This window comes from Macadamia integrifolia, unplaced genomic scaffold, assembly GCF_013358625.1.
Source record: "Macadamia integrifolia cultivar HAES 741 unplaced genomic scaffold, SCU_Mint_v3 scaffold1712, whole genome shotgun sequence".
In the NCBI taxonomy this organism is placed as follows: Eukaryota; Viridiplantae; Streptophyta; class Magnoliopsida; order Proteales; family Proteaceae; genus Macadamia; species Macadamia integrifolia.
This window is the reverse complement of record NW_024868321.1, coordinates 72,331-96,678: the sequence shown is the minus strand read 5'-3', so window position 1 is coordinate 96,678 and position 24,348 is coordinate 72,331. Positions and strand designations below refer to the sequence as shown.

Below are 24,348 nucleotides of genomic sequence, written 5' to 3'. Positions count from 1 at the left end.
GATTGACATACAAGTAAAGTGAGATTAATGAATAATGTAGCAATGAACAATAATAGTTTGAGCATAAAAGCACATAAACTCACTCAAGCTTCAGGTGGGAGTATGGGGTAGGGAACATGGCAGCAACTATGTGTTAAGTTTAGCACGAGTCAATCAAGACATTAAGCAAACTAAGTAAACCAAACAATGCCTAAAATCAACCAACTAATGAAAGGTAAAACAGCAGAAGTTTCTTTAGGAAAACAATAAATATCGGCTTAAAAGAAAAGGTGTATGTTCAGATTTCAGTGGGGACTAATGGAGGTAATGGGCGGCCAATGAATGTAGAACAGGGGGGGTTCTTTACTTACCTTCTTGCTGTTTGAAGTCTGAGGAGAAGAGAAGAACTCGAGGTCCTCCAAAATAAAGAGTTGCAGTCCAACCTACTTGATAAAGAACAGCAGTCCCGATTGTTGTAGAAGTTCCAGCAGCAATCCAGTTGGGGGTTTTCTCGATGGAGATAATCTCTAATGATGGTGAACAATTTCTGCAATAGGGCAGCAGCAACAGGGAAGACAGAAAACAGAAAAGAGAGGGATGAAGGTCGAGAAAGGGAGAGAGAGCCGTGGGAGAGAGAGAGAAGGCTAGAAACAGAGGGAGACCGAGAGTGAGAGATGAGAAGAGGGAGAGGGCAGCGAGAGAGAATTCGTAGGGGGGGTTTGGGGGGCTGTTTTGCCTTCAATAATCTTCATTCATTAATTAGAACCTTTGGCCATTGGCCTTACAATGTTCTTATAAAATAAACTTCTAAGAAAAGGAAAAGATCCAAACAGAATCTACTAAATAAAGAGTTCTATTCTTTAGGAAACAAATAAGAGAAATAAAAAAGGAAATAGAATCTGCAAAATACGTAAGGAGTTCTAACCTCTTTAGGGAAAATAAAAATACTACTTAGTTAAAACAGATTTATTTCCTAACAGAAAAAAAATAAAATAGGTAAGGAGTCCTCTTCCTTGCGTTGACTGCTAGTGGGGCCCATATACAGATGCTTGAGTTCCTACATGGTTCTCCAAAGGTGGGCCCCAATCTGATCCTTAACCATCCAACCAAATAGAGTCCAGGTTGGATGGTTCTCTGTGCCGCCTCCTCTGGTAAACCCTAAAGCTTGGGCTGATGTCCCCATCACTTCCTTTTTTTCAATTATCAACTGGGATCAGACTATCAGAGTGTTGAGTGATTCTATTCCTTAGGAGCTCTTTCTGGGTTTGGTCATTTTCACTTGCTAGATGCTTGAGGTCGACACTGTACTTAACATCGAAGTTTAGAAGATTTCCGTCAAGAAAGAAATGTTTGTCCTTATCACTGCATATGCTAAGGATCAATTTTTGGTTTCACCACATTCTTAGTTCAAGCCCAAATGTAAAATTTTTGTTTCACAAGATTATTTTGTGTTTTCCTTTCTGATATCTGTTGTTAATATGTCTATATGCTGACTCAATTATCTTTATACTTTTTTAAAATGTCTAGCACAGTGAACAAGGATGGATTTAAACCAAATCTAGAGACTCACCTTCTTCCACTTCTTGCAACAAAACTTGAGGAGATATCCATGGAGTCCAAAGAGAATAGTTCTCAGTCTTCTAAAGTTACTCACCATCCATTGCTTATGCAGGTATTATTGTGATTTCTGATCGGTACCCCTTGGGATGTTTAGGCTCCAAGCTGAAGTTTCAGCAATGACTGGTCAGGGTCAATCAAAGCGGGGATTGGCTTTGGCCAGTCTACAAATATTAAAATCCGAGTTCTCTCAATGTGGAGCTAAAACACAATTGACCATAGCATGGTGGTGCACTTGTCAAGTGGAGTGAGATCTTCCATTCCAAAGTTGAGTTGGAGCTATCCATGCTTTGGGTCTTTTCTACAGAATTATATATTCTCTGACTGTAGGAGTGGATTTTTTCAGTAGATGGTTATTATCACTCAGCTCTTTTTTTTTTTTTTGGTGGGGGTGTGGGGGGTGCGTTACAAATCTACTTGGACTCACCAATTGTGGGTATGCCTCACCTATGCACAGTTGTCAAGGCATTGCGTCCAGGCGCCTTGGTCGCCTACGCTGTGACAACTATGTATCTATGCTCATATACTATGTTGTATATGTAATGCTGTTTTACCCTACTCATTTTCTTGGTTGCCTAGACGCTGTGACAACTATGTATCTATGCCCATGTACTATGTTGTATATGTAATGCTGTATCCTACTCATGTTTCATTTCAAGTTATCTCTTAACTAAATTTTAGGTCTGCCTTTCTAGGATAAATCCTCAGCCTCCAGTTATAGGTTGTCTTGTTCTTTTCTGGAGGTTGTTCTTGTAATTTTCTTGACATAGTGTTGTTCTCAGGTTTTGTCAGATGAGCTTGATTGCAGCATTGATGATATAATGAGTATTGAGCTTAATGTTTGTGATACCCAACCTAGCTGTCTTGGAGGTGGAAATAGCGAATTTATATTTTCTGGAAGACTTGACAATCTTGCTTCAAGTTATTGTGCTCTGAGAGCTCTTATTGATTCATGCGAGTTGCCTGGAGATTTATCTAGTGAACAAGCTATCCGGATGGTTGCTTTATTTGATAATGAAGAGGTAACATTTACATTTTGTTCGACTTAACCGGTAACAATGTGTCCTGATCGTCTACTTTTTTTCTTGGTTAATATGAAATCCTTTGGTTTTCCTTGCTTGAGGGAGTTGCTTGAATGTAGACTCAGTACTCACAGACAAGATTGGGGAATGATCAGAACAATGAAAATAGGAGTTAAAGATTATTTTTCCTTGAGGTTTCTTTCTTTCACTTTATTTTTTCAGTAAGATTCATTTGTCGTTTGGTAGTTTAGGAGGGGGTGGGAGAAGGGGAGAGACTGTAAACGATTTCACTCTAGGTTAATTTCTCTCAGGATCAAAAAAATTTTAAGCCGCAAGGGAGATTAGGGGCTACTATGGTGGTCCCTCCTCTTCCCCTTACCCCTTCCACCACAACCCCCCTCCCAAAAAAAAAAAAAAAAAACTGGTAAAGTCTTTAGAAAATAGTTGTTGTATCCTTTTGTTTCAGCTCTATTGGAACTGATGCATGATTTGCGAATAGCATAAGATTTTCATATTTATCAACTCCACACCATTGGTTTATTGCATATTGTTGGTTTGTCGATGGTTTGGCAGGTAGGTTCCGATTCAGTGCAGGGAGCCGGTGCACCTACCATGTTTCAGGCCATGAGACGTATTGTTGACTGCTTAGCTGATGAGTACGTGGGTGAGGGTGCTTTTGAGCGTGCTATCCGCCAATCATTTCTTGGTACGATGGTTTGGAACATAGTTACTTATCTGTCATTCTCTTTTGCAATGTAATTTTTATTTATATGATTATATCATTAACATTGATATACTGGGTGACTATGTTGACATGAAATAGATGATGTCTTCAGTGGCATATATGTGCTCAGTTTTTAATTGAAAGAAGGATAGATCTGTGGAATTTTGCAAGTAAATAAGATCTGTAATTCGGAAAATAAAGAAAGTAAATGTGTTTTCATTACTTGGCGATCTAGAAGATGAAATTGATATAATGGGGTATATTTCTGTTTCCTCCCCCCTCCCCCCCCCCCCCAAAAAAAAAAAAAAAAAAAGTTTCAGAAAAAGGTAAATGCTGCATATTGAAGAATATATCATGTCAAATGTATTTCAACTAAATCCTTACGAGTAGAGGCGGGTGGAGATAAATGAAACATATTTTTTTTTTTTAGAAATTTGCACTTCAGTGCCATTTATTTGAGCTGTGGTGTCATGGACAGCCACCTAGGAAGGCCTTCCTGAACGGCCTTATTATCTGCCATGGGGCGGATCAGGTGGGACCCATTTTTTTTGAAAGGTAGGGGACTGTTCACATATTAAGTTTCAGTTCAAATGGAGATGGTCATGTGGCAAAATAAAGCGTTGAAAATCCACTAGGAAAAATAAGTCTTTTCTTGCAAAAAAAATTTTGCCTATTTATTTATGTGACTCAGAAGAAGGATCCAAATAGACTGTGAAATGCATAAATGAATTAAATTTTTTTTATCAAAGTGTGTGGTTCAGGGTGCTTTGCTTGTGCTACCTGAGCAAAAAGAGCTTCTCTTCCTCTCTTCCTTTTTTTCCCTTTCCAGGTCAGGGGATGGGGAGGGTGAAAATTGAATGGTACTTACAGGAAATTAATTGATTATAAATGGCTACATAGCCTCTATTCTTCGTTTTTTTTTTTTTTTTTTGGAGGGGGTGGTTGAATGTGAACAGGAAGTTTATCAATAATGACAACCAAGATACAGCCGAGAGTGGATGGGATTTCATGCATTACCTTTAACTAATTACATGTATATTCCCATTCCCTCTAACTTTCCTTTTCTAAACAGGGAAATTAAAGCTATAGTTAGTATAGTCCCACCTTATTGGCTTATTAATGAAGGTAAATTTCTCCAGATGAGTTCTTGACTTGAGAAAACTTAGCTCACCTGCTGCAACACCAGTCGTTAGGGAGAGAATTGATAACCTGATGTCTTTTTCTTCAAAGTTTATCGTATTTAAGGATCAAGCCTTTTCTATTCTTTTACTTTTTTCCACTAAGAAATTCTTTGTGGATTGTTTTTATATAAAAATTAATGACCATTTACTCTTAGCCAACTTCCATTTTTGTGAAGCATTGTATGGCTGTCTTGCAAAACCATTTTCAGACTCCCAATCCTGCATTTTATTGAAATAGGCGTTGTCTTCTTTTTTTTTTTTTTTTTGGGGTATTACTGCAGTGTCAGCAGACATGGCTCATGGGGTTCACCCAAATTTTGTGGACAAACATGAAGAACACCACCGCCCAGAAATGCAGAAGGGACTTGTCATCAAGCACAATGCGAACCAACGTTATGCCACCAGTGGAGTGACTGCTTTTCTTTTCAAAGAAGTAGCAAAAATGCACGACCTTCCAACCCAGGTAATTGCCATATGGATAGTATCACAGTTCACAGAACACAGATCTGTGTGCAACAAGGCCTTATCCTAACGACTTAGGATTTGCTACATGAATCATATTCCACCAATCAGTCTGTTAAGGGCTGTTCCTTCTGTTTTATCTTACCCAAATGCAACTCTTAGTACCAATCCAGGCCATTGGGGATAGCAATGGGTCAGGCTAAATGGGTTATTACGTACAGTCCTAATCAGGTTTTGAGTTAGATTCAGGTTTCATTTGGTAGTCTGGTGGCAAGGTTCTGGGTGTGCTAACATTTGAATTTAGTGAGGGCATTGAGCATTCATAGCTTATAATTCCCCTCTTCTATTTTATTGCTTTCTCACTGAATGTCTCCACATCTCTGACCCAGCCCACCCCTTATTTCACCCATTGGCAAATCTGGTATCTTCTGGTTTTAGATCTGATCAGACCTAATGAGCCAAGAAAATCATCCTGTTAATTTCATGATGGCTTGATCTTCAAACATTTTATATCCTATTTCCAATATAAACCTAAATTTTTCTGATAGGCCTAAAACTTTCACTTCCCTAATCATTTGGCAGATTAAAGGATCAAGTTAAGTGGAATGTAAAATTCTTGAATCAATTCACCTAAATGGAGATCCATGAATGGTGAAGAAAGACTTCATGGTTTTTATCTTTTATCCTTGATAAATGCCTAGTATGACGAGTGGTTTCATGAGAATGGGAAATTTAATGGAAGATTTTTTGGTCACAATCTTTGTTTTTGGATTGTAGGAAATAGTAGGAATCTTCAAACATTAAACATGGATTTTTCTAACTAAGTTATGATTATGTAGGAATTTGTAGTGAGAAATGATATGGGATGTGGGTCTACTATCGGTCCCATTCTTGCTTCAGGTGTTGGTATCCGTACTGTGGATTGTGGCATTTCTCAGCTTTCCATGCACAGGTATCCATTTTCTTCTCTACTTGAAGGTATCCGTATATACTACATTACAGGTATTTATAAACAGCATTCCTATACATGTGGGCTGTGGCCTATTTGCACGGATATATGCGGATCATTGCAAGTGATCTACTTATTCATTGGCGTTGGCAACAGGAAAAAAAAACTACAATTCAACTATATGATGTAACCATCAAAACTAATTTATTGCTTTTGAACGGTTGGGAGAGGAGTTGACAGAGCGCTGGTGTAAATGGGATGGTTACTTTAGTTTGTTGGATCAATTCCTGAGCTGGAAAATTTTCCGGTGGAACCCATGGCACCAGATGGGTTCTTCCATTCTTGATTGTTCTTGGCAATGCATTATTATCCTCGCAGTTTATAATACCAAGGCCATGGCTCATCCCATATGTTAATCATGAAATTTATGGTTTTACACAATATCTAATCACCTAAGATGTGAAATAGTTCCACTTTTGAGATGTATCTGGTGGTTTAGATGTCTGTCCTATTGCCTGTTTCTCTTTTCCATGAATGGTGATGTTAGTCATCTTCCAAGTGCTTTCAGTTTTACTGAGGATGCCGACAGGTTATGTTGTGCTAAATTTGCTAGGGTATTTGGTTTCTATAATATACCCTTTTAGAACTAGATCATTTTCCATTTACTTAATGGCTGTACATGATTGTTAACAGAAAATTCCTACTCAATTGTGTATGGTGGGAGCATCATTGAAGAAAATTTCGAATTTGCACTTGTTGAATAAACCTAACTGAAAATAAATTTATGTTCATATATATAAACTTTGTAAGCTATTATGAAGTAGAATGTGATTACTAAAACGATGATGGAGTCCATTTCCTTTATGTGATATTTAAGATTTAGATAATTTTTTAGGGGGGCTACAGGCATCCCATTGGTGAAATTACCAGACTTGCTTTTAAATCCTTGAGGGCATGATGGCATTTCTTAAATTGTTATCATGCCATTGAAAGCAATATTTATAAATGAACTGGTATCTAATAATTTCCTGAGAAAACAAGTTGGTTCCTAAGCTGATAAGTCCTTGAGTAGCCATGTAATCATTTGATACATGTGTTTGTAGTTATTGCAACCAACTCATGGGGGAGTTCTTTCACCATGACTGAGTTCACTTCCCTTCCATGTCCTTAAAACTATTAGGCAAGAGCCATGAATAAATGGTTAGTTTTATAGTAGAAAAGTACCCTCAACTGGAATTTTTTTGAAAAAAAAAAAAAAATTCCTCCTCCATGTTTAATTCCCAGTGATAGATCCTTTCCAGTCACTGGACAATGGTGAGGTCTGGGTAGAGGAGAGGAGATGCCTAAAGGGTGTAACAGTGTGGGGCTTGCTTTAAGGACTTGGGTTCTCATTTCTCACCAGTGGGCCGAGATGATGATTTCAGCAGATATGGGTAAAGGGTTTGTAAGATGAACCTCCTTTTAAGTAGAGCACGAGGGAGTAAATACTCTTGTATAAGCTTTTCTTGTCGACCCTTTTTGACTTTGGTCTCTCAGAGCTACATAGGCGTTTCATGTCTTCTCATGTGTGAGAACTGAGGTTAGTAGGTGGGTTCCCTGATGTTATTATTATAATCCAAAGAGAATATAGTAACAATATATTTTAAATCTGATAAGACGTTTTTGTTTCTTTCATAAGGTTAGAGATGATGTTTGATGATGGATGGGGTCTGATGGTCAACCAGCATCATAGTTGAGTTTTCTTAAGTCTTGGAGGACCATGTCATATTGTCATGTACCCAGACTAGGGTCTCTAGGGCCCTATAGGAGTTATCTTTAGATACTTCCCTTCTGTCCTTACTTATTTTTGTCTCAAACTTCATGAATCCATATTGACTTCTTCTCTGAATCTATGACGTTACTACTTATTAGATCCTCCCTTCCAGTCGTCACCTCTGCCTAGATCCTCTCATCACTCTTCTTCCCTTATCTTAGAACCACAAAACCTCTTTTTTTTTTTTTTTTTGAAATTGAGATCCTGGGCCCCCATTATGATTCTTTTTGTTTGGACTCCATTCTGTAGACAGGGCTCACAAATCACCATTAATCTGGTATTGTTGAGCCCTCGGACACTCAATCTTAGAATGGCCCATCTGTATCTTTCCAAATTCAAATTGATGGGTTTTTTTTCCATGTGTTGGTGTATCGTTATCGCCAGAACCCAATATCGATACAATACTTTTACAGATCGGACGGATGGCCAGAAAGTGGATAAGACCAGCCAAATTAGTTGATACAACCGAACCCGAACCTGAACCTGATTCATTCAGAATTCATATTAATATCATATCGGTTTCGGACTGCAATACCTATACTTGTAACTATGGATTGAAGTTCAAAAATTGCTTTTGCATGTCCAATAAGCATTGCTAAATGTTTTAGATTTGTGCTTTACTACATGGAAGTTGATTTCTTTGTTTGTTAAATGCAGTGTGAGGGAGATATGTGGTAAAGAAGATATCGACATTGCTTACAAGCATTTCAAGGCATTCTACCAGACTTTCTCAAGCATCGACAGGAAGCTAAACGTGGACTATTAAATATTAGGGATATTCTCTTCTTTTTCTTTTATTAGATATTAATTTCCTTGAAGATAATTATTTTGAGATAAAGAGGAGAAAAGGGGGGCGGGAGGGGGTCGGGGGAAAGAGAGAGAGAGAGAGAGACAAAAGGAATAATCAGAAACTTGAGATTATAAACTATAGAAGATTATAATTCCTTTCTTTCTTTCTGATACAGCTTTGTAGTTCACAGAACTTCATTTTCTCAACTCTAACTATTAGGATCTAATCTAAGTAGAAAGGTGGATAAATGGGTAGGTAAGTACAGTGACTGAACAAAGATGCTACTGCCCTGAAACTGAAACTGAAACTGAAACTGGGTCTGCTACTTTCTTGACTTCTATGGGACTTTACACAAAAAAAGGGGTGTAAGTAAAGCCTTCACATTCATCATAGGATCAGGGCTTGCTAGAATTAGCAGGATTAGAGGTAGAGGTGGAGCAAAGGTTGAGGTCAGGAAGAGTATTCGGGTTAGATTTGGAGCTTCCTTTGGAGTGCTTCTGCTTCAGCTCAGATAAGAGGGCCTGATTCTCCTGGTTGAGAAGCTGAGCTTTCTTCCTTAGCCGTTCATTCTCTTGGATTATGTAACAGTTCTGCAGGTACAACTTGGAGTTCAGCTTTTCCATGACTGAAACGTTTCAAGTTCCTGTGCACACAAAACAGTAACAGAGAAAAGCATCTCAGATGCTCATTTTCTTTGCTTCATAATAATTAAAACAGAAAACAAGCAGAAATGCTGAAAGTACTCCCAGTACTTGTTCTTGGACAAACCAACACTCATTTTAAAAATAGGAAAATCTTGACATAATAGAACAAAATAAACTACTTAATCAAAACTTACTTTACCCAGAAGAATTGAGACAATACAGAGATGATCAAAATTAAAGGAGAACAAACTCAGCAGAAGAGGAGATGGATTGGAATGGAAGAAGGAAACGCAGAAGAGACTTCTAGTGAACTACGTATGCATGAGCTCACTTGGGTAGTGAAGAGGGATAATATGAAACAGGGGTCGCCTGAAATCAGAGAAAGAAAGGAAATGATGTGATCAGAGAGCTGTTGGCTTCTTGCACTTGTCCAAAGATAGTTATCTTTGTCTGCCTTTACACTGAAGGAAAGAGTAAAGGCTGCAACAACTGTACATAACTTAATTCTTTACTTGCGGACATAAAAGTTGATTTGTCAAGTGGAGAACTCACCATCTTCTCCACACCCCAAGGCAAGGTAAGTAGAAAAACAAACTACAACCCAAAAGAAAGCCCAAAACAGGGGATGATGAAAAGAACCCAACAAGAAGCACCTTTCCCTCTGCCTCATGCAAAGACTAACTCATCAAAGAAAAAAAAAGGATAGAACAGGAGGAAAACAAGAGTAAATGCATGCATGGACAGAGGAAGACAAGCACCAAGAACTCCAGATTCTTGAAAGGCAAGGCTAGAGCTTCCTCTGTAGCTATATTGGAAGAAATTGAAGAAACAAAGACAGAGAAACCTTGGACGAAAGAAAGAGAGGAATATAAAGACAGAGAGAAGGAGGGGGTGGGGGCCTTCTGTAGCTTTTCGAAAAAGATTACCTTTTCGAAGGTGGTTAGTGCTCGGGTCGATGGAAGTTGCTATTGTGTGTAAAGTAGTAAAAAAGGAGGAGTCTTACTCTCTTAGTCTTAAGCTTATGAGAAGACGCAAAGAGGCTGAGAACAGAGAAGTTCACAAGATATATATATATTGGAAGCCTTGGGGAAAGAGAGAGACATGCCACTTCTGCCACAACAATCATGCATGTGTAACTGTGTAAGCACGGAAGGCGGCCGGTAGGGGCGAGGTTTTAATGTGTCTTGCATAGACGATGATGATGGCGATATGGGGTGGGGGGTGCGGTGGGGGGAGAGTGGTGGAGAGGGGACTGGAGACAGACTAGAGAAGACTGGAGAGGGGTGGGGATGGCGTCATAGGTGATGATGGAGTCTTCCCTTCGTGGCAGGCATTACAGGGGTATTTTTGTCATTACGATGGTATTTATGTAATTTTCGTGGGTTTCTCCCCTTACTCAAATGATGGTGGGCTTGGCCGTCCGAAGATTCGCAATGATGGTTGGGTTGGCTCGAACCGACGCAAGCCCATCATCACTTCCACCCCTCAATAAATCCCTCTCTTAAAACCCTCATCTTCTTACTCTTTGCCATCCTCTTCCTCCTCATCACCATCGATGCTCTTTTGTTTTTATGTCATCATCATCATCATATGTATGCTCTCCTTTACACCTCTTCCTGGTTTTATGTCTATTTCTCCCCTTCTCCTCGTCCACCATCAACCCTTAGAGTGTGAGCTTATTGACGGTTTTGCCCATGTGAGTCCGGAGGGTTAAAAGGTCATTTCCTACATCCTTGTTAGTTTTTTTGTTCTATATGGAGTATGGGCACAAGGCAAGATGGGTTTCTTGTGGGTTATAAATACTTCATTTCTTCCCTTTTTCTCCACAGCAACCCTTTAAGGTGTTCTATTGACGGTTTTGCCCATGTGAGTTCTCTTGGGCTAGAGGGTAAAAAGGGTCATTTCTTACATCCTTGTTAGGCTTTTTTTTTTTTTTTTTCTTTATAGAGTTTGGAATATGGACACAAGGCAAGATGGGTTTCGTGTGGATAATAAATGCTTCACTTCGCCCCTTCTCCCATTCACCTCCCCAGTAACCATTTTAAGGTGTGCTTATTGACAGTTTTGCTCATTTGGGTTCTTTGGCTGGAGGGTAAAAGGGTCATTTCCAACATCCTTTGTTGGTATTTGTTCTTCATAGTGTATGGAGTATGGATACAAGGCAAGATGGGTTTTCTAGGTGGACCGGTTTACCCTTGTACTACAGTAATAATTGGTCACTTTGGGGTGGACTAGTGGAAAGATTTTGGGGGTTAAGTTGCAAAGTGGGTTATTCCATGGTTACTTCTCCTCGTGAGACTCGTTCAATTAATCAGAGAGAGAGAGAGAGAGGTGGGGTGAGGAGCTCGTAGTTTTGTATTCAATGGGCTTTTTGCATGCTGGTGAAAAGGACCGTTTTACCCCCACGGTTTCCAAAGCTTTCACCATCGATTGCTCTTTTATTTTTACGTTAAAAAACAAAAATCATCATATCATCATAATAATGATAATTTGCTTTTTCCTGTGCTTGGTTGGGTCATAAGTTACACAAGAGAGAGAGAGAGATGGTATCCACATTAAATGGGCTGTAAATGGTTGTTTCTGAATGATACTTTGGCTAATGAAGATGGGCCTCATGGGCTATATGAGTGCTTAAACATGGACTCCGCTCTCCATGTGATGATGCTTTCCTCTTAGCTGTGCTCTTCTTTCACATGTATGTTGGGTTTGTCATATGGTTTAGATGGGCAGCTTCATTTGCTAATAATTTTAAGCCTCGTGTAGCTCGTTTTTTTTTGGGTCTCGAGATAGGAAAGTTTTCAAATTTTTGTATCTGATTTGGGTTTTGCTTCACCAGAGTAATCATTTTTTTTTTTTTTTTTTTTCATGGGCTGGCGTACATGCCCTTGGTGTGATATGATCATTTGGTGAAGAGGGGAATCTCTTCAACCATAGGATCTGACTCTCTTATTAGACTTTACCTTATATAATAAGACTTAATGTTGTACCCAGACGGCAATCATAATGTCAAATCAGCATTGTTGAATATTTTTTTTAGATGTATAATCAATGTTGCATGCATTATTATGGGTGAAGGAAAACTCTCTCTAATCTGGACTCAAAGCCTCTACAATGAGTGGTGAGTGGCAGTGAAGATCCAATGGCTGAAAGTGCCCTGACATGCATCCCGACCATTGGATCATCACTGTTGCTCACTGTCTCCCCGCAGAGGAATTTTGTGCCTCTAATCCATAGTTTAAGTTCACAGTATTGGATTAAGTATCGGTAGTATTGAACATTTTTTCCCTCAAAGATATTGATACCAACATAAATTTTGATCATTTTACCCCCTAGTCATACCATATCATCGATCTGCTATCAGCCACCATCAATATAAGTGTTGGCCAACCCAATTCCAATTTCCTGAAGCCCTGCCATGATCCAATGATCATTTTTTTTGGGTAAAAATTCAATGATCATTAGATGTGGCTCTGACTTAGCATTCCCTCATCAATTAACATATACATATGCATATACAAAGTGCTACTGACCTTGTAAAAATTCCTTTATACCTTCTTATATACTAAACAATGAGTTCCACATTAACACTCCCTATGAGCCCTTGGTCTGATAAGAGGGTAAGATCCTATGGTTGAAGAGATTCCCTCTTCACCAAATGATCATATCACACCAAGGGCATGCATGCCAGCCCATGAAAAAAAAAATCTCTTAACTACTCTAATGGAGCAAAACCCAAATCAGGTACCAAAATTTGAAAACTACCTTATCTCAAAATCCCACCCACCCCCACCCCCAAAAAAAAAAAAAGATGGAAAAAGAAGCTAGCTTTCATTGTATAAATCATTTTCTACCTTTCTCACATAATAAACAGTAGGCTCCACATTGACACTCTCTATATTGTTCTGACCCTATGCGAGTCACATATGAATCTCTTATGCATGATATCATTTTTCAACCGTTCATTGATGTAATATGCATATTTCTTTTTACACTGCTAGAAAACCTTCCCCTGTACATATACATATGTATGCATCAAAACATTATGCATATACAGTAAAAAAAAATACATATCCATAGAGTGAATATATGAAGAAAGGAATCAGGGATCAGAATCCTATGCCACTTACTTGAGGTAATTGATGATAGTTCCAATGAAGGACAGAAATTTGGTGCTGAGACTATAATGACTTTCTCTTTCCCTCTCTGAAGAGAGTAATCAACCTTTCACCATCTTAAATTATTTTGCTTTTTGCAGCAAAAAATGCGCTCTGCCTTAAACTGTGAGGATATTTTAAAAAGGGTATAGCCAGAATAGGGGTTAGGTTTTTGTATCATAAATGTATTGGAGGACTATGAGGGTGTGGAAGAGACTTGTTTCATGATTATTGTTGTTGTACATGGTTTAATGGGGCAAGCATTCACTCATAGTATCAAAGTAGTCAAAATGCATCATCTCCCTTTTTTTTTTTCTCTTCAGTTCTTCATTGCCCATCTCATAAACCATAATGCAAACACCTGAAGCAAGTGATGGCTGGTGGTCCTCCCACCATTTAGTTTCCCATCCATTTCCTTTCACTTAATAAGAACAATTTTGCTTGCTTTCAGCATATGGGTTTAAAATGGAAAAATAATAATAACAACTTCAAGCATCGAGAAATTCACTCTTTATTGGAGATGTGATGCTATGATTGGTTTTTGGGTTCATCATTAAATCTATACCCTATGTTTATGGTCACAAATACCTCTAATGGGTTCAATCAGAGGGTTTATATGTCTATGGCGTAAATTTCTAAACCAAATGATCAGATCGACTGAAACCGATGGTTTAGCCTGAATCAAATCTTTATTGGTTTGTTTTCATTTAGGGTTCTATGAAACTGCTTAAAAACAAAACTGAATCAAACTGACCGAAAGATTTAAAACTTGGATCAAAACGAATTATTGTAGCCCAATAAAAGCCCGTTAAGTCAACTTGTAAGAAACCAACCCAAATAGACTAAAATTGATTTTTCCTTAACGATTGGTTTCAGCTTACCTATTATCAGTCCGAAATCGATTTAACTTGATCAAAATCAGACTAAATTGATTGATTGACAACCTATCTGTAGTGAGAGGATTCTTTTTTCACGACGAGTGAAAGTTGACACCTTATCTATAGTGAATGGATTCTTTCTTCATCATAAATGAAAGGAAATTTGATCTAAATATTTTTTACTGAAAAAAAAAATCCATGACATGAAATAAGTCAATAGTAATTGTTGCAACACACTGAAGATCCAAAGATCCTGCCTTTTGAGGGGTCACTAAAATCATATCACATTATGGCAGATGCCATCTGTGCCTTGCAAGGTGCATGATGGGAATTCATCATTAAGGTGGCTTTACCCTAAACCTCTAATCCTATCAACACACGTGAGTCACTTTTTTGGCTTCGTGTAACCAGTTTCATTATTAAAGGGTTGCCCCCACATTGAGTGCCACCAAAAAGAAAAAAAAAAAGGGGGGGGGGGTGTAGAGAAAGTAAATGGGGTTGAAGTTTTATGCATTTGCCGGACTAAGGCCCTGTTTAGATTGGCCACATGGAAAGTGAACTTAAGTAAACTAAAACTTTAATTGGTAGAGTAAAATGAGACAAGTGAATCATTGCAACTAGACAAAGTGAAACAAGATCAACACACTTTACATTGAGAACCATCCTAATGCTTTTTGTGGGCCCCACATGTTTGCTCTTGTTTGGTAATATTGTATATTAGGAGAAAGGAATTCTATCCATCCGCACCTTTTACGTTCAAATCCAATTGGATGGTGAAAATATTTAATGCGTGTGGGAATAGTTAGGTCCTTTCACACCCAATTGTGTGTGGGTGTAGAGAATGCTAGACATCTATAGTTATTTACTTCTTTCTTCCTTTACATTATAATTATATTGTTGTTTTTTTTTTTTTTTTTTTTTTTTTAATTATTATTATTATTTGCCACATGGCAATACATGGTTTAGTTGGTATGATAAAAAACTATGCAAACATTTCATTGATACATTCAACAATCTTAGAGGACTAGAAGAGCCATGCTTGCACTGCACATGAGAACAGCCTCCCCAAAGGCTTAGCGTTCAAATTCCTAAGAGCCACATGACAGTCCATCTCCATCATACTTCCCCATAAAAGTCCCTATTACCACCCTATCTTCCCTGTTCCATCAACTTTAATTTCATAGGACCCTCCATGGTGAGATCTCTACATCTTCTCCTTTACAACACTTCTCTGTGAATTCAAGCCGGTCATCATTGTTCAGTTAGTTCTTACACCCTTAATAAAAGCACTTCAGAGGATCAACTACTTGAGTGGAGGTCTGCAATATCATTGAATACTTTGCTGTTCATTGCCTTACAAATTTGCCACGGCTATATATGAAAGCGATCAAATAACTGAAGAACGAATTTGATATTGGAACTATCGAAGGCGCATTGGCTATTTGTTCATAAAAGATCATATAGAGTTCATAAGACTAGTGATAATTTATTTGGGAACAATCATGTCTTGATAAGATTCTGTTCAAATGAATACCTTGCTCATTAGGATATGATCATACAGCTTGATCTTGAGGTAAGTCATTTGTTAGGGTCAAGATATATTTCTGTAACTTTCCCATATAATGTTTCGCTATATAATTGTAGCGAAGTTTTCTTTCTCTATAAGTAAGCTGAGAGAAGTGTGTGGACGAGCATTGTAACCCTATTCCATTGATAGTGAAGCAGGATTTTATCTTACTGAGGACATAGGCAATCTTGCCGAATCTTGTAAATCTGTGTGCACCCTGTGATTTTTCGTTCTTGTTTTCCATTCCTTCGCTCTATCGTTTTAGGGTTTGATTTTTCGTTCTTGTTTTTCCATTCCTTCGTCGTATCATTTTAGGGTTGCATTTCTACATCATTTCCATGTACTTACAGAACATGAGTTCTGATTGAGTTCTTTATGATTATATTGAGGATTGAGTTTAGATTGACTTACATTTTAGACCAATCATACATGATTATCTTGTCCTAAAAATTGAATAAGATCCACAAGAATTATTCTCCCTTGGCTCATGCATTCGCTTGATGTCTTTCTTGTCCAAGACTCTAAGGATGATTTACGTGACTGATTTTGTTGCATATATGATTGATCATGATACACTGCTTGTTTTACTCATCTTTGGGCTGAGATTCTGAAAATAACTTTCATGCCGGGGCATACTTGTAATAATCAACCTTGTAAACTCAAGAGGCCTCTCTCATGTCACAGACATTCTCTAGGAGAGAGATTTTACCAGAAAAAGGAGTAATGGAAGAAGTGTAGAACAGTGAAAGAAATGAACAGAGGCTCTTCGGTGAATGATTTTGGGATCGGCATCCCTTGTTGGTAGCAAATCTACCTCAATCCTTAATATGGGAAGTACTTGTTTTCCTGGAAGGATTGTGAATCATGAAGAGCAGCCCTCCCTCCATGGCATTTGGTTTTCACAGTTTCACTCGCTTCAGATTCGGAAACAGCAAACCCCAAGGCAGAGGAATCACGGTCGCAATAGTATGTATTTCCAACCGAACTCCTAATTTAGGATTGACTAATGCTGATGAGATTTACGGAAAGACCCGAATTGACCCCCTGATCGGATGAATCAAACTTTATAAGAAAACCACAGGCTCAGGAACAAGGAAGCTTGCGAGGAAAATGCAGCTTTCAATTAAGAAGAGGATATAGTCGAATCGACTCCCCAAAAGAGAGAGCAAACCAAGCTTGGGCAGGTCTAACCCTGAAAGAAAACTTTACTCATAAGATCAAGCTCGAGAAGATTCAACAGGACAAAGAACTGAAAGGATTTTTTTTTTTTTTTTTTTCCAATTGCAAATCTCATTGCATGATTATAAATCTACTAAACACCAAACGACCAGTGACATTGCTAAATGCTAACCAAGTGTGGTGTGTACAAGGCCTCCCAACTGCTGGACTTGCCGGCATAAAGCTCTTGGCATTGGCCTAAGCTCCATGGGAGTGGGAAAAAAAGCTGTATTAGCAAAAAAGTTCTAATAATCTAAAAAAGGCCAACCTTGATTGCACTTATAAAAAGGACCAAAGCATAACAAATATTTCTGATTTAAAGATTGGAGCTAGAAGCTCTAATGCATAATGCATCAAGAAGAAGCTTAACAAGTAAAAACCAGTCCAACATGAATGATACTGTTTCGTATAGTCCAGCATAACATTATTACAAACCTTTGAATGTTATGACAAACCTTTGAATTGGCTACGGAGGGGAAGCTGGAATAAACAGCAAACTCAATAGGTCAGCATAAAAAGGCTTCACCTAGAAAGAAAAGGATTTTCATTTTGCTCGAGGATGGATTGCAATGTAATCAATGAGATGGGCTGTGGTAGAAAATTTACTGGCTTCATTGTCAGGGATATCCACAGCAAATTCTTCTTCCACTGCCACCATTACTTCCACATTGTCCAACGTATCCAATTGCAAGTCATCCTTGAAACTTGCCACCGGGCTCACCTGTCCAACACCAAAATAATAGAACCATGGGGAATATTAATCTAAAATGAGAAGAACAGGAATGCAAATTGTGACTAGAAAAATATGCATTTAGAAGATAAGATCAGGATAAAGGTCATATTCCAAAAAAAAGAGAGACAAAAAAAAAGGAACACTAAAACTATTCATCCTTCAACTTTCACCCTAGATATTTCTGTTTCATTGCTTGGTCCTTTGGCAGATACAAGGGGTGCAGTAATTACTAGAGCATATTTGCTGCCTCATTTTGATATGATTAGATACGCTGTCATGATAAGACCCTTTTTTCAGTTTACAGTATTTGTGTAGAGGAAAACTTCTATTAAAAAAAAAAAAATTTGTATAGAAGAAAACTGTTGTGCTCAAGGTTTTAGATAGAACAAGATCTCAGAATTTCGGTCCAAGGACCAGAAACAAAATATTCTGAAATTTCTAAACTTCCGACAATGCCTTGCTCAGGGTGAGAACTTTGCACTTCAGAGGTTAAATATATGTTTCAGAAAAAAAAAAAAAGCCAAAATTACAGAATCCAAGTCATTTTGAAGTTACAAAAATCCCAAAATTTTGACCACCTGCAAGTATCAAAGATTGTGATTTTGGTTCCCTCAAACAAAACAAGAGTTTCGTGAACAACTGCAAATTTTTTCTGAAATTTAAAACCATGGTTGTGATAGATATAAGGAAGAAAAAGGGCAGTCTTCTAGGTTTCAAAGAATTTGCTTACAGTGTATATTAATGTAGTCATAAGCATATATTTCTCATTTATTTGAAGTGAACTTCACATGTATGCATGATGTTAGAATAATCAGCAAAAGCAAACTAGAACGAGCACAGAATGTAGGAGCAGCTTCCTGGCAAGTTTATATGTATATTCCAGCTCACTGTTAGCAAAAACGCGTTTAAAAATGTTTCCCTTTTTTACTGTTTAAAACATGTTTTACCACATGCTTCCCAAAGATACTTAAAAAAAACAGCAAACTTCAAGCATTCCCGTTCTAAACACGTTTAAAACACGTTCCGTTTTTATGGCGTTTTTTAAGACTTGATTTTTGAACATAATGTTTACTTAATTGACCATATAACTCTCTCACGAACTCTGAACGACTTGATTCTTTCACCAACTTGAAGCTAATGCAATAGACTATATTTCTCATGATATTACTTTTAACTCAAACTCAATTCACGGTCCCCGAAATTGAGCTATAAACTGACGTATTTGCTGAAAAATATTTCTTAAGTGATGACTCCTAACTCTAACCGAACATATATCACTTCGAGAGTGTGTTGACTATGTTGACAACAATGAAACACCACCATAACCTACATTGCTCAATAAGACTTTGGGCAAGTGTGATGTATAAATTTAGAATTGGTGTTGGATGATATTCAATGATATGTCTTAAAACTTATAATGAGACATAAGATGTATAGGCATTAATGTTAGCTATTGTAGTTGTTTTGAACACTAGATGCAAATATTCATATAATAATTCCTTATTTTATGTGAGTATACTACCGTTTTTTTAGTCCCATTTGTTTGAAATCTACAAGTTTAAAACTCGTACCATCCGTTTTTCGATTTTTACCGTTCTCTGTTTTTCTGACCGTATCATTCGAAAAATTTTACTGTTTAAAACCCGTACCGCCCGTTTCCATTTTTTTGCCGTTCCCGTTTTGGCAAACAATTTAATCCAGCTTACAGGTACATCCTCCTATCATTCCATGGTGTCCCTGTTCTGTTGGCAGTTTACTGCCAGGTCTTGAATGCTGTTAGAGCACTATTGTCTCTCTCTACTTCTATTTTCCACAAGTTACTCTGATCCACTTTCTATTTCATTACTGTTTGGTTACTAAATCTGTTCTGAGGTTCTAGTATGGTGTTGACTTGCTATTCCTTGATTAGGTCACTAAATTTCTGTAGTTACTAAATCTCAGTTTCTAATTGCAGCAACTTTTTAATTTAGTATTCTTTTTATTTCTCCAAATCTAGCAGTTGGATTAACTCCAAACTTTGAAATCTTAACCAATGTTTCCTCTAGGACATTGATTAGAATTTGGACCAGATCAGTCAACTTAGTCAAATTGCTCTATTTTCTCTCAGTTTGACGATTAACTTGACCTACAGTTCTAGATCATGTGTTGGTTTTAATCCCTAGCCCCTTAGTAGATTGGATACGCATGTGGGATTCTGGGGGAGAGCAAAGAGAGAGAACCAGTTAACTAGAACTCAATTAAGGTCCAATACAACCTACAACTACAACAAGAACTCAGGTGAACAACAAAAGAGCAACAACTCAACCTCAATTCACTAAAGCAATCTCAATACCATCTACCCCTTTAGCTGTCTCCCCTCTGCCTTTGTGTATGGCTATAATCCTCAAGATTTACTAATTCCCTACTTACTAATCCCTAATTATAAAAAGACTTGCTAGCAACTAGAAAACAAAACTTAAAACATAATCAAACATGACCATGCTACAAAAAACCAAGCTACTATTTTGAGTTCATTTACAAAGTTAGAAATTCCAATGAGCAATTCCTAGATAAAGGATGAAAATAGAAACTCAGACATAGAAGATACTTACCTTTAAGTCACAAATTGGAATTCCCACCACAGCATTACACCTTATTAATAAAAAAAATTGGACACAAGTTTCCATAGAATATATCAGAATTTCATGATTTTGTCTAGTTGAAGATATAACTAATAAAATTTCCGCTGAAATCATGCAAATGGAAAAGAATTGAAAAAATTTTACTCAAAGATAAGTGACAAAAAGTAGACCTATTAAAAAAAAAAAAAAAACCCAAAAGAAATTTAACCAAGGCTTCTGAAAAGACATGAAACTGTGCTACCACACATAAGATCCTCTCTCCATGTTTCCACATCTCCTGTCACGGCTAATTAATAGACCCACATGAAAGAAAATATTATTGTTCAGGTCCGGAAATGCTCCCATGTCAGAAAATCAGTTCTCTCTCTGCTGCACGATAAGGTATTCCCCACAGATCCCTCATCTAAATTTTAAATTTTCAGGATTCTGATTTGACCAAATTTCTTCAATTTCTCCTCTTAGATATTCTTCAAACATTATTCACTATTACTTCTTCCTATATTTTCCTTTTGAGCATTTCGAAACACTGGATGAAGAGAGATTTGACTCATTATCCTAATCGAGTGATGTTAGGACAATCCAGCTGCATCAGCAATCAGTTGGTTAAAAAAAAAACAACTTAAACTAGAATACCAAGTAGCCATATATCATACCCCTTCTAGAACAAGCTCCTCTGGATCTGTACATATCCCCAAAATTGATATAGGCTACCAAATCATCACTATGGCCTTAAGCTATCCACAATTTGATTTGAAATACAAAAATGTATACATGAAACAATGGTTTTATCTATGGCAGCCTCACTCCACTTATCTTATGTTTTTTTGTTTTGAAAAATTGTTTTGACGCATATCCTAGAACTTTCATATTTATCACAACGAGGGAGCTCAATAAACCCTGCAGATTGGGACCATGTTACTACTGAGGTTCGCTTAAAGAAAGAAACTAGGTAGAGGATGGCTTTCAAAAATTCAGAATGTAAATTGGTTGATTTATTTGGTGAAGCACACTGTGAATCAAGGACACATGGTACATCGGGAGACCAAGACTAGTGAAAGTTTTGACAGAAGAGGAGTAGTGTGCCTTCTTGTCCCTCCTTTATGAGGGTGTTGATGGAGGATGAAGTGGATCCTTTCTTATTCCTTATTTCCCCTTTACGGAGGAAAGGGGAGGTGGGTTTTGAAGGCGAAGTAAAGGTTGCAGAAGGCATGAAAAATGGTTAAATCTTCCCCTTGTATGTTGAGTCCAAGACAACCAACAGCGGAAACATAATGTTACCTGAGCATGGGGAACAAGATGGGTTTAAAAATCCAAACTGGAAGCGGGAAATTCTTATCAGTGGACAGCCTTCCATCCCACACGTATGAAATCAAAACTTCGTTCATTTTTCTTAGGCGAAAGTCACGAAAAATAGCTTAATCCCTTCCTTCGTATCTTATGAGTCCAAGAAGAAAAACAGGAAAAAATTGCTTGACCAACGATAATGGAAAAAGAGTGTTATAAAATTCCTTATCAGCAGCGGCAGAATTTTTGGCAGCCATTCAGATAGTGGCGGTCATAATGCAATATTTGATCAGTGGAAAACGGAAAAAACTAATCCATGAGATCTTAGTCAAAGGGAAACAAACGAAAGCCACAACGGACAGCGAAAAGAAGAAGAGATCCAAAGGTAGGAAAGGGAAGGAAAATGAGAGTACCTTGGCGGGATCAACAAAAGGGATGGATTTGAGAAGATCCACAACACGAGTGGTAACCTCCTCCTTGTCCAACGCAGTAGAAGAGGCACAAGCGGCTGATTGAGAGAAAGTCCTCGCTCCTGCTACAAAACCCAAAACGGATCCTCTGTCCGCAAAAGAACCTCCTCTTCCGGTCACGGAAATCGCAGGCAAAGCGCCGTCAATGCACCGCCTTAAATCTGAAGGAAAAGAAGCAGATGAAGCCGATCTGAGAGATCGAATTCCATTTCGTAAGGTCTGCATCTTCTGCGCTTCGTTCGTCGTCTCTGCTAAGGGAAAAGAAATTGTTCACAACTTGTGTTAAGGTGTCAGGGTCCCAGGACTTGAGAGGATCCCCTAGGCCGAGTGTGCCCAGTACCGAGTCCCAAATAAAATCGGGAGCGAGACAACTCGGCAGCAGCGAACTAAATCATGTTCATTGTATACTATGCATTACGCCACTGGGCTCGAACAAAATTCGTCAGCGGTGAGACAATGGGTGGCAGTGAGGATACAACGGTTGGAGTGTATGTCAGGATCTCCCAGTGGTTGAATTCTCACTACCACTCATTGCTCTCTGCTCATCGTAGAAGATTTGAACTTTCAGATCTTGCAAACTTACCGTGGCTTAGACTCATCTTCTATGATAAGCGATGAGTGGCAATGAGAATCTAACGGTTGGAACAACCCCCTATTCGTTGGATGAGGATTTTTGTGCAAGGTAAATATGCTTATATACATTTAATTGGAATAACTTTATTTTGAAATGTTGCTTTTATCCCTCCAAGTTAAATTAAATTTTTTTGTTCAAATATTTTTTCAAATTAAATTTATTTTTCATTTTTAATTAAAAAAACTAAAAAAGAAAACCAAGCACTAGGGGGAAAAAAAATTATATCCTCCAATTTTCTAGAAGTAGATAAATTCAATTTCTCATTCAAAGCTTTAAACGTCTTTCTAAACTCTCAACAAAAAATCAATATCATTAAGCATACAAGAGACGAGTAAAAAATACATAAAAATAGTTTCAATGTCACATAAGTATTGTATGCTTCAGGCAACATGTCCTTTGACTCGCGAGAATCTATCCAAATTTCAGCAAGAGACCCCTGGCTTCAACCTTTTGACTGGTTGACCTATCACAACATTTCAGTTTCTATATGAAACAAAGGAACCTACGAGTATAAATAGAAAATGGAACAAAAGAGTTCTAAATTTTTACTAGGATATTTTCTTTATAGTTCTTTGGCAGACAGTTATACGAGCAAATAGCATAGAGTAACGCACCAATGATATGTGATAGGTCAATTTTGTACAAAGAGGGTAGTGAATATATATATATATATATATATATTCAAGTTTAAGTGCCTATTGGCCATTACATAATAGACCCACATAAGGGCCAAGTACAGACTCATAGAGGAGTCAACAAGAGCCAAGGTCACACTTCTTGAAAGCAAAAACATTATTGCGAACCAATCACTGATGCATTTGAGAAGAGTTGATCAAGTAACCAATCCTTAGGCAAACACCAGGTCAAGGCCCATGTGTGCAATAAGAAAATTTCATTTGAGGAAAAGAGAGAGAAGTGCCAATGTACACATAAAAAGGCATGACTCAAAGAATCTTTTCCCATATTTTTACACTGCATGCATTACATGCCCCTACATTGATGATACTCTCTCTCTCCTTATTAATCATGTGGTCATACATACCACGTTGCTCTCCCTCCTATATTCCCATTGGCTTGGCATGTATGATGCCAACATATTCTGATAATTGATCCTCTTCCATCCAAAAGATTAAAGTGTATGTTTGCCTTTTATATTTTCCCCACTCAGTACATCCTTTTATTTCTAGACTCTTCCCATTACTACATGGGCAATGGAAGAAAAAATCTGTATGCCATACCAATGAGGGGTTGAAAATAGTATTATCTAGGGGTGTCAATTCGTGGCCGACCCGACTAAACCATCGCGAGACCTTTATAGACCGTTTATAAATGGTCTGTCTCGGTTTTACTACTTGGACCGTCGGGCGCCCGACTGAGACCGACCGAATAACGCCCGACCGAGACCGACCTATTGTGCACGACTTGGCCCGACCCTTTAATGATTGTAGAATACCATTTTAATAATGTTTACATTTGGTATCATTTATTGATTTATTGTCATTTTTTTGGGCTTGCATGAGTAGGTCGGAATATAAGAGCACATTTTAAAGAGGGCCCGTTTAAAAACCGATTAAAGCCCGTTTAATATTAAACATGTCCGTAGCCCCG

At 37.9% G+C, this 24,348-nt stretch overlaps 3 protein-coding genes across 9 annotated transcripts in view; 1 reads left to right on the top strand and 2 right to left on the bottom strand.

Moving 5' to 3' along the window:
• LOC122064681 (probable aspartyl aminopeptidase) overlaps positions 1–8,612 on the top strand; it is a 28,417-nt gene extending 19,805 nt beyond the window's left edge. The window contains exons 4-9 of the mRNA XM_042628451.1: positions 1,507–1,651; positions 2,379–2,618; positions 3,192–3,324; positions 4,805–4,986; positions 5,825–5,937; positions 8,405–8,612. Of these exons, the coding sequence (XP_042484385.1) occupies positions 1,507–1,651; positions 2,379–2,618; positions 3,192–3,324; positions 4,805–4,986; positions 5,825–5,937; positions 8,405–8,513 (922 nt within the window). The 3' untranslated portion in view covers positions 8,514–8,612. The remainder of the gene's footprint in view (positions 1–1,506; positions 1,652–2,378; positions 2,619–3,191; positions 3,325–4,804; positions 4,987–5,824; positions 5,938–8,404) is intronic.
• A 29-nt stretch (positions 8,613–8,641) lies between these two features.
• Positions 8,642–10,375, bottom strand: LOC122064678 (protein LITTLE ZIPPER 4-like). 7 transcript variants are annotated; one of them, XM_042628441.1, is made up of 3 exons: positions 9,734–10,066; positions 9,376–9,550; positions 8,642–9,180 (listed from the first exon to the last, which is right to left on the bottom strand). In XM_042628441.1, exon 3 carries the CDS (start codon positions 9,158–9,160, stop codon positions 8,933–8,935), a length of 228 nt encoding a protein of 75 aa, XP_042484375.1. In that variant the 5' UTR covers positions 9,161–9,180; positions 9,376–9,550; positions 9,734–10,066; the 3' UTR covers positions 8,642–8,932. The 7 variants fall into 7 exon arrangements, with proteins under 7 accessions (XP_042484375.1, XP_042484377.1, XP_042484372.1 ...); XM_042628443.1 differs by lacking the exons at positions 9,376–9,550; positions 9,734–10,066 and adding an exon at positions 10,185–10,375; XM_042628438.1 differs by lacking the exons at positions 9,376–9,550; positions 9,734–10,066 and adding an exon at positions 10,108–10,367.
• A 6,922-nt stretch (positions 10,376–17,297) lies between these two features.
• LOC122064672 (acyl carrier protein-like) lies at positions 17,298–22,405 on the bottom strand. The gene is made up of 2 exons (XM_042628434.1): positions 22,050–22,405; positions 17,298–17,719 (listed from the first exon to the last, which is right to left on the bottom strand). The coding sequence occupies exons 1-2, from the start codon at positions 22,329–22,331 to the stop codon at positions 17,543–17,545; spliced, it is 459 nt and encodes a 152-aa protein (XP_042484368.1). The 5' UTR covers positions 22,332–22,405; the 3' UTR covers positions 17,298–17,542.
• Positions 22,406–24,348: the final 1,943 nt, after the last annotated feature.

What these genes read in the sequence shown, in the direction of transcription:
- LOC122064678 (XM_042628443.1), bottom strand. Translation starts at nt 9,160, where the DNA reads ATGGAAAAGCTGAACTCCAAGTTGTACCTGCAGAACTGTTACATAATC.
- LOC122064672 (XM_042628434.1), bottom strand. Translation starts at nt 22,331, where the DNA reads ATGCAGACCTTACGAAATGGAATTCGATCTCTCAGATCGGCTTCATCT. An exon ending in CTTTTGTTGATCCCGCCAAG is followed by an intron (nt 17,720 to 22,049) that starts GTACTCTCATTT and finishes GGTGTTGGACAG; the next exon opens with GTGAGCCCGGTGGCAAGTTT.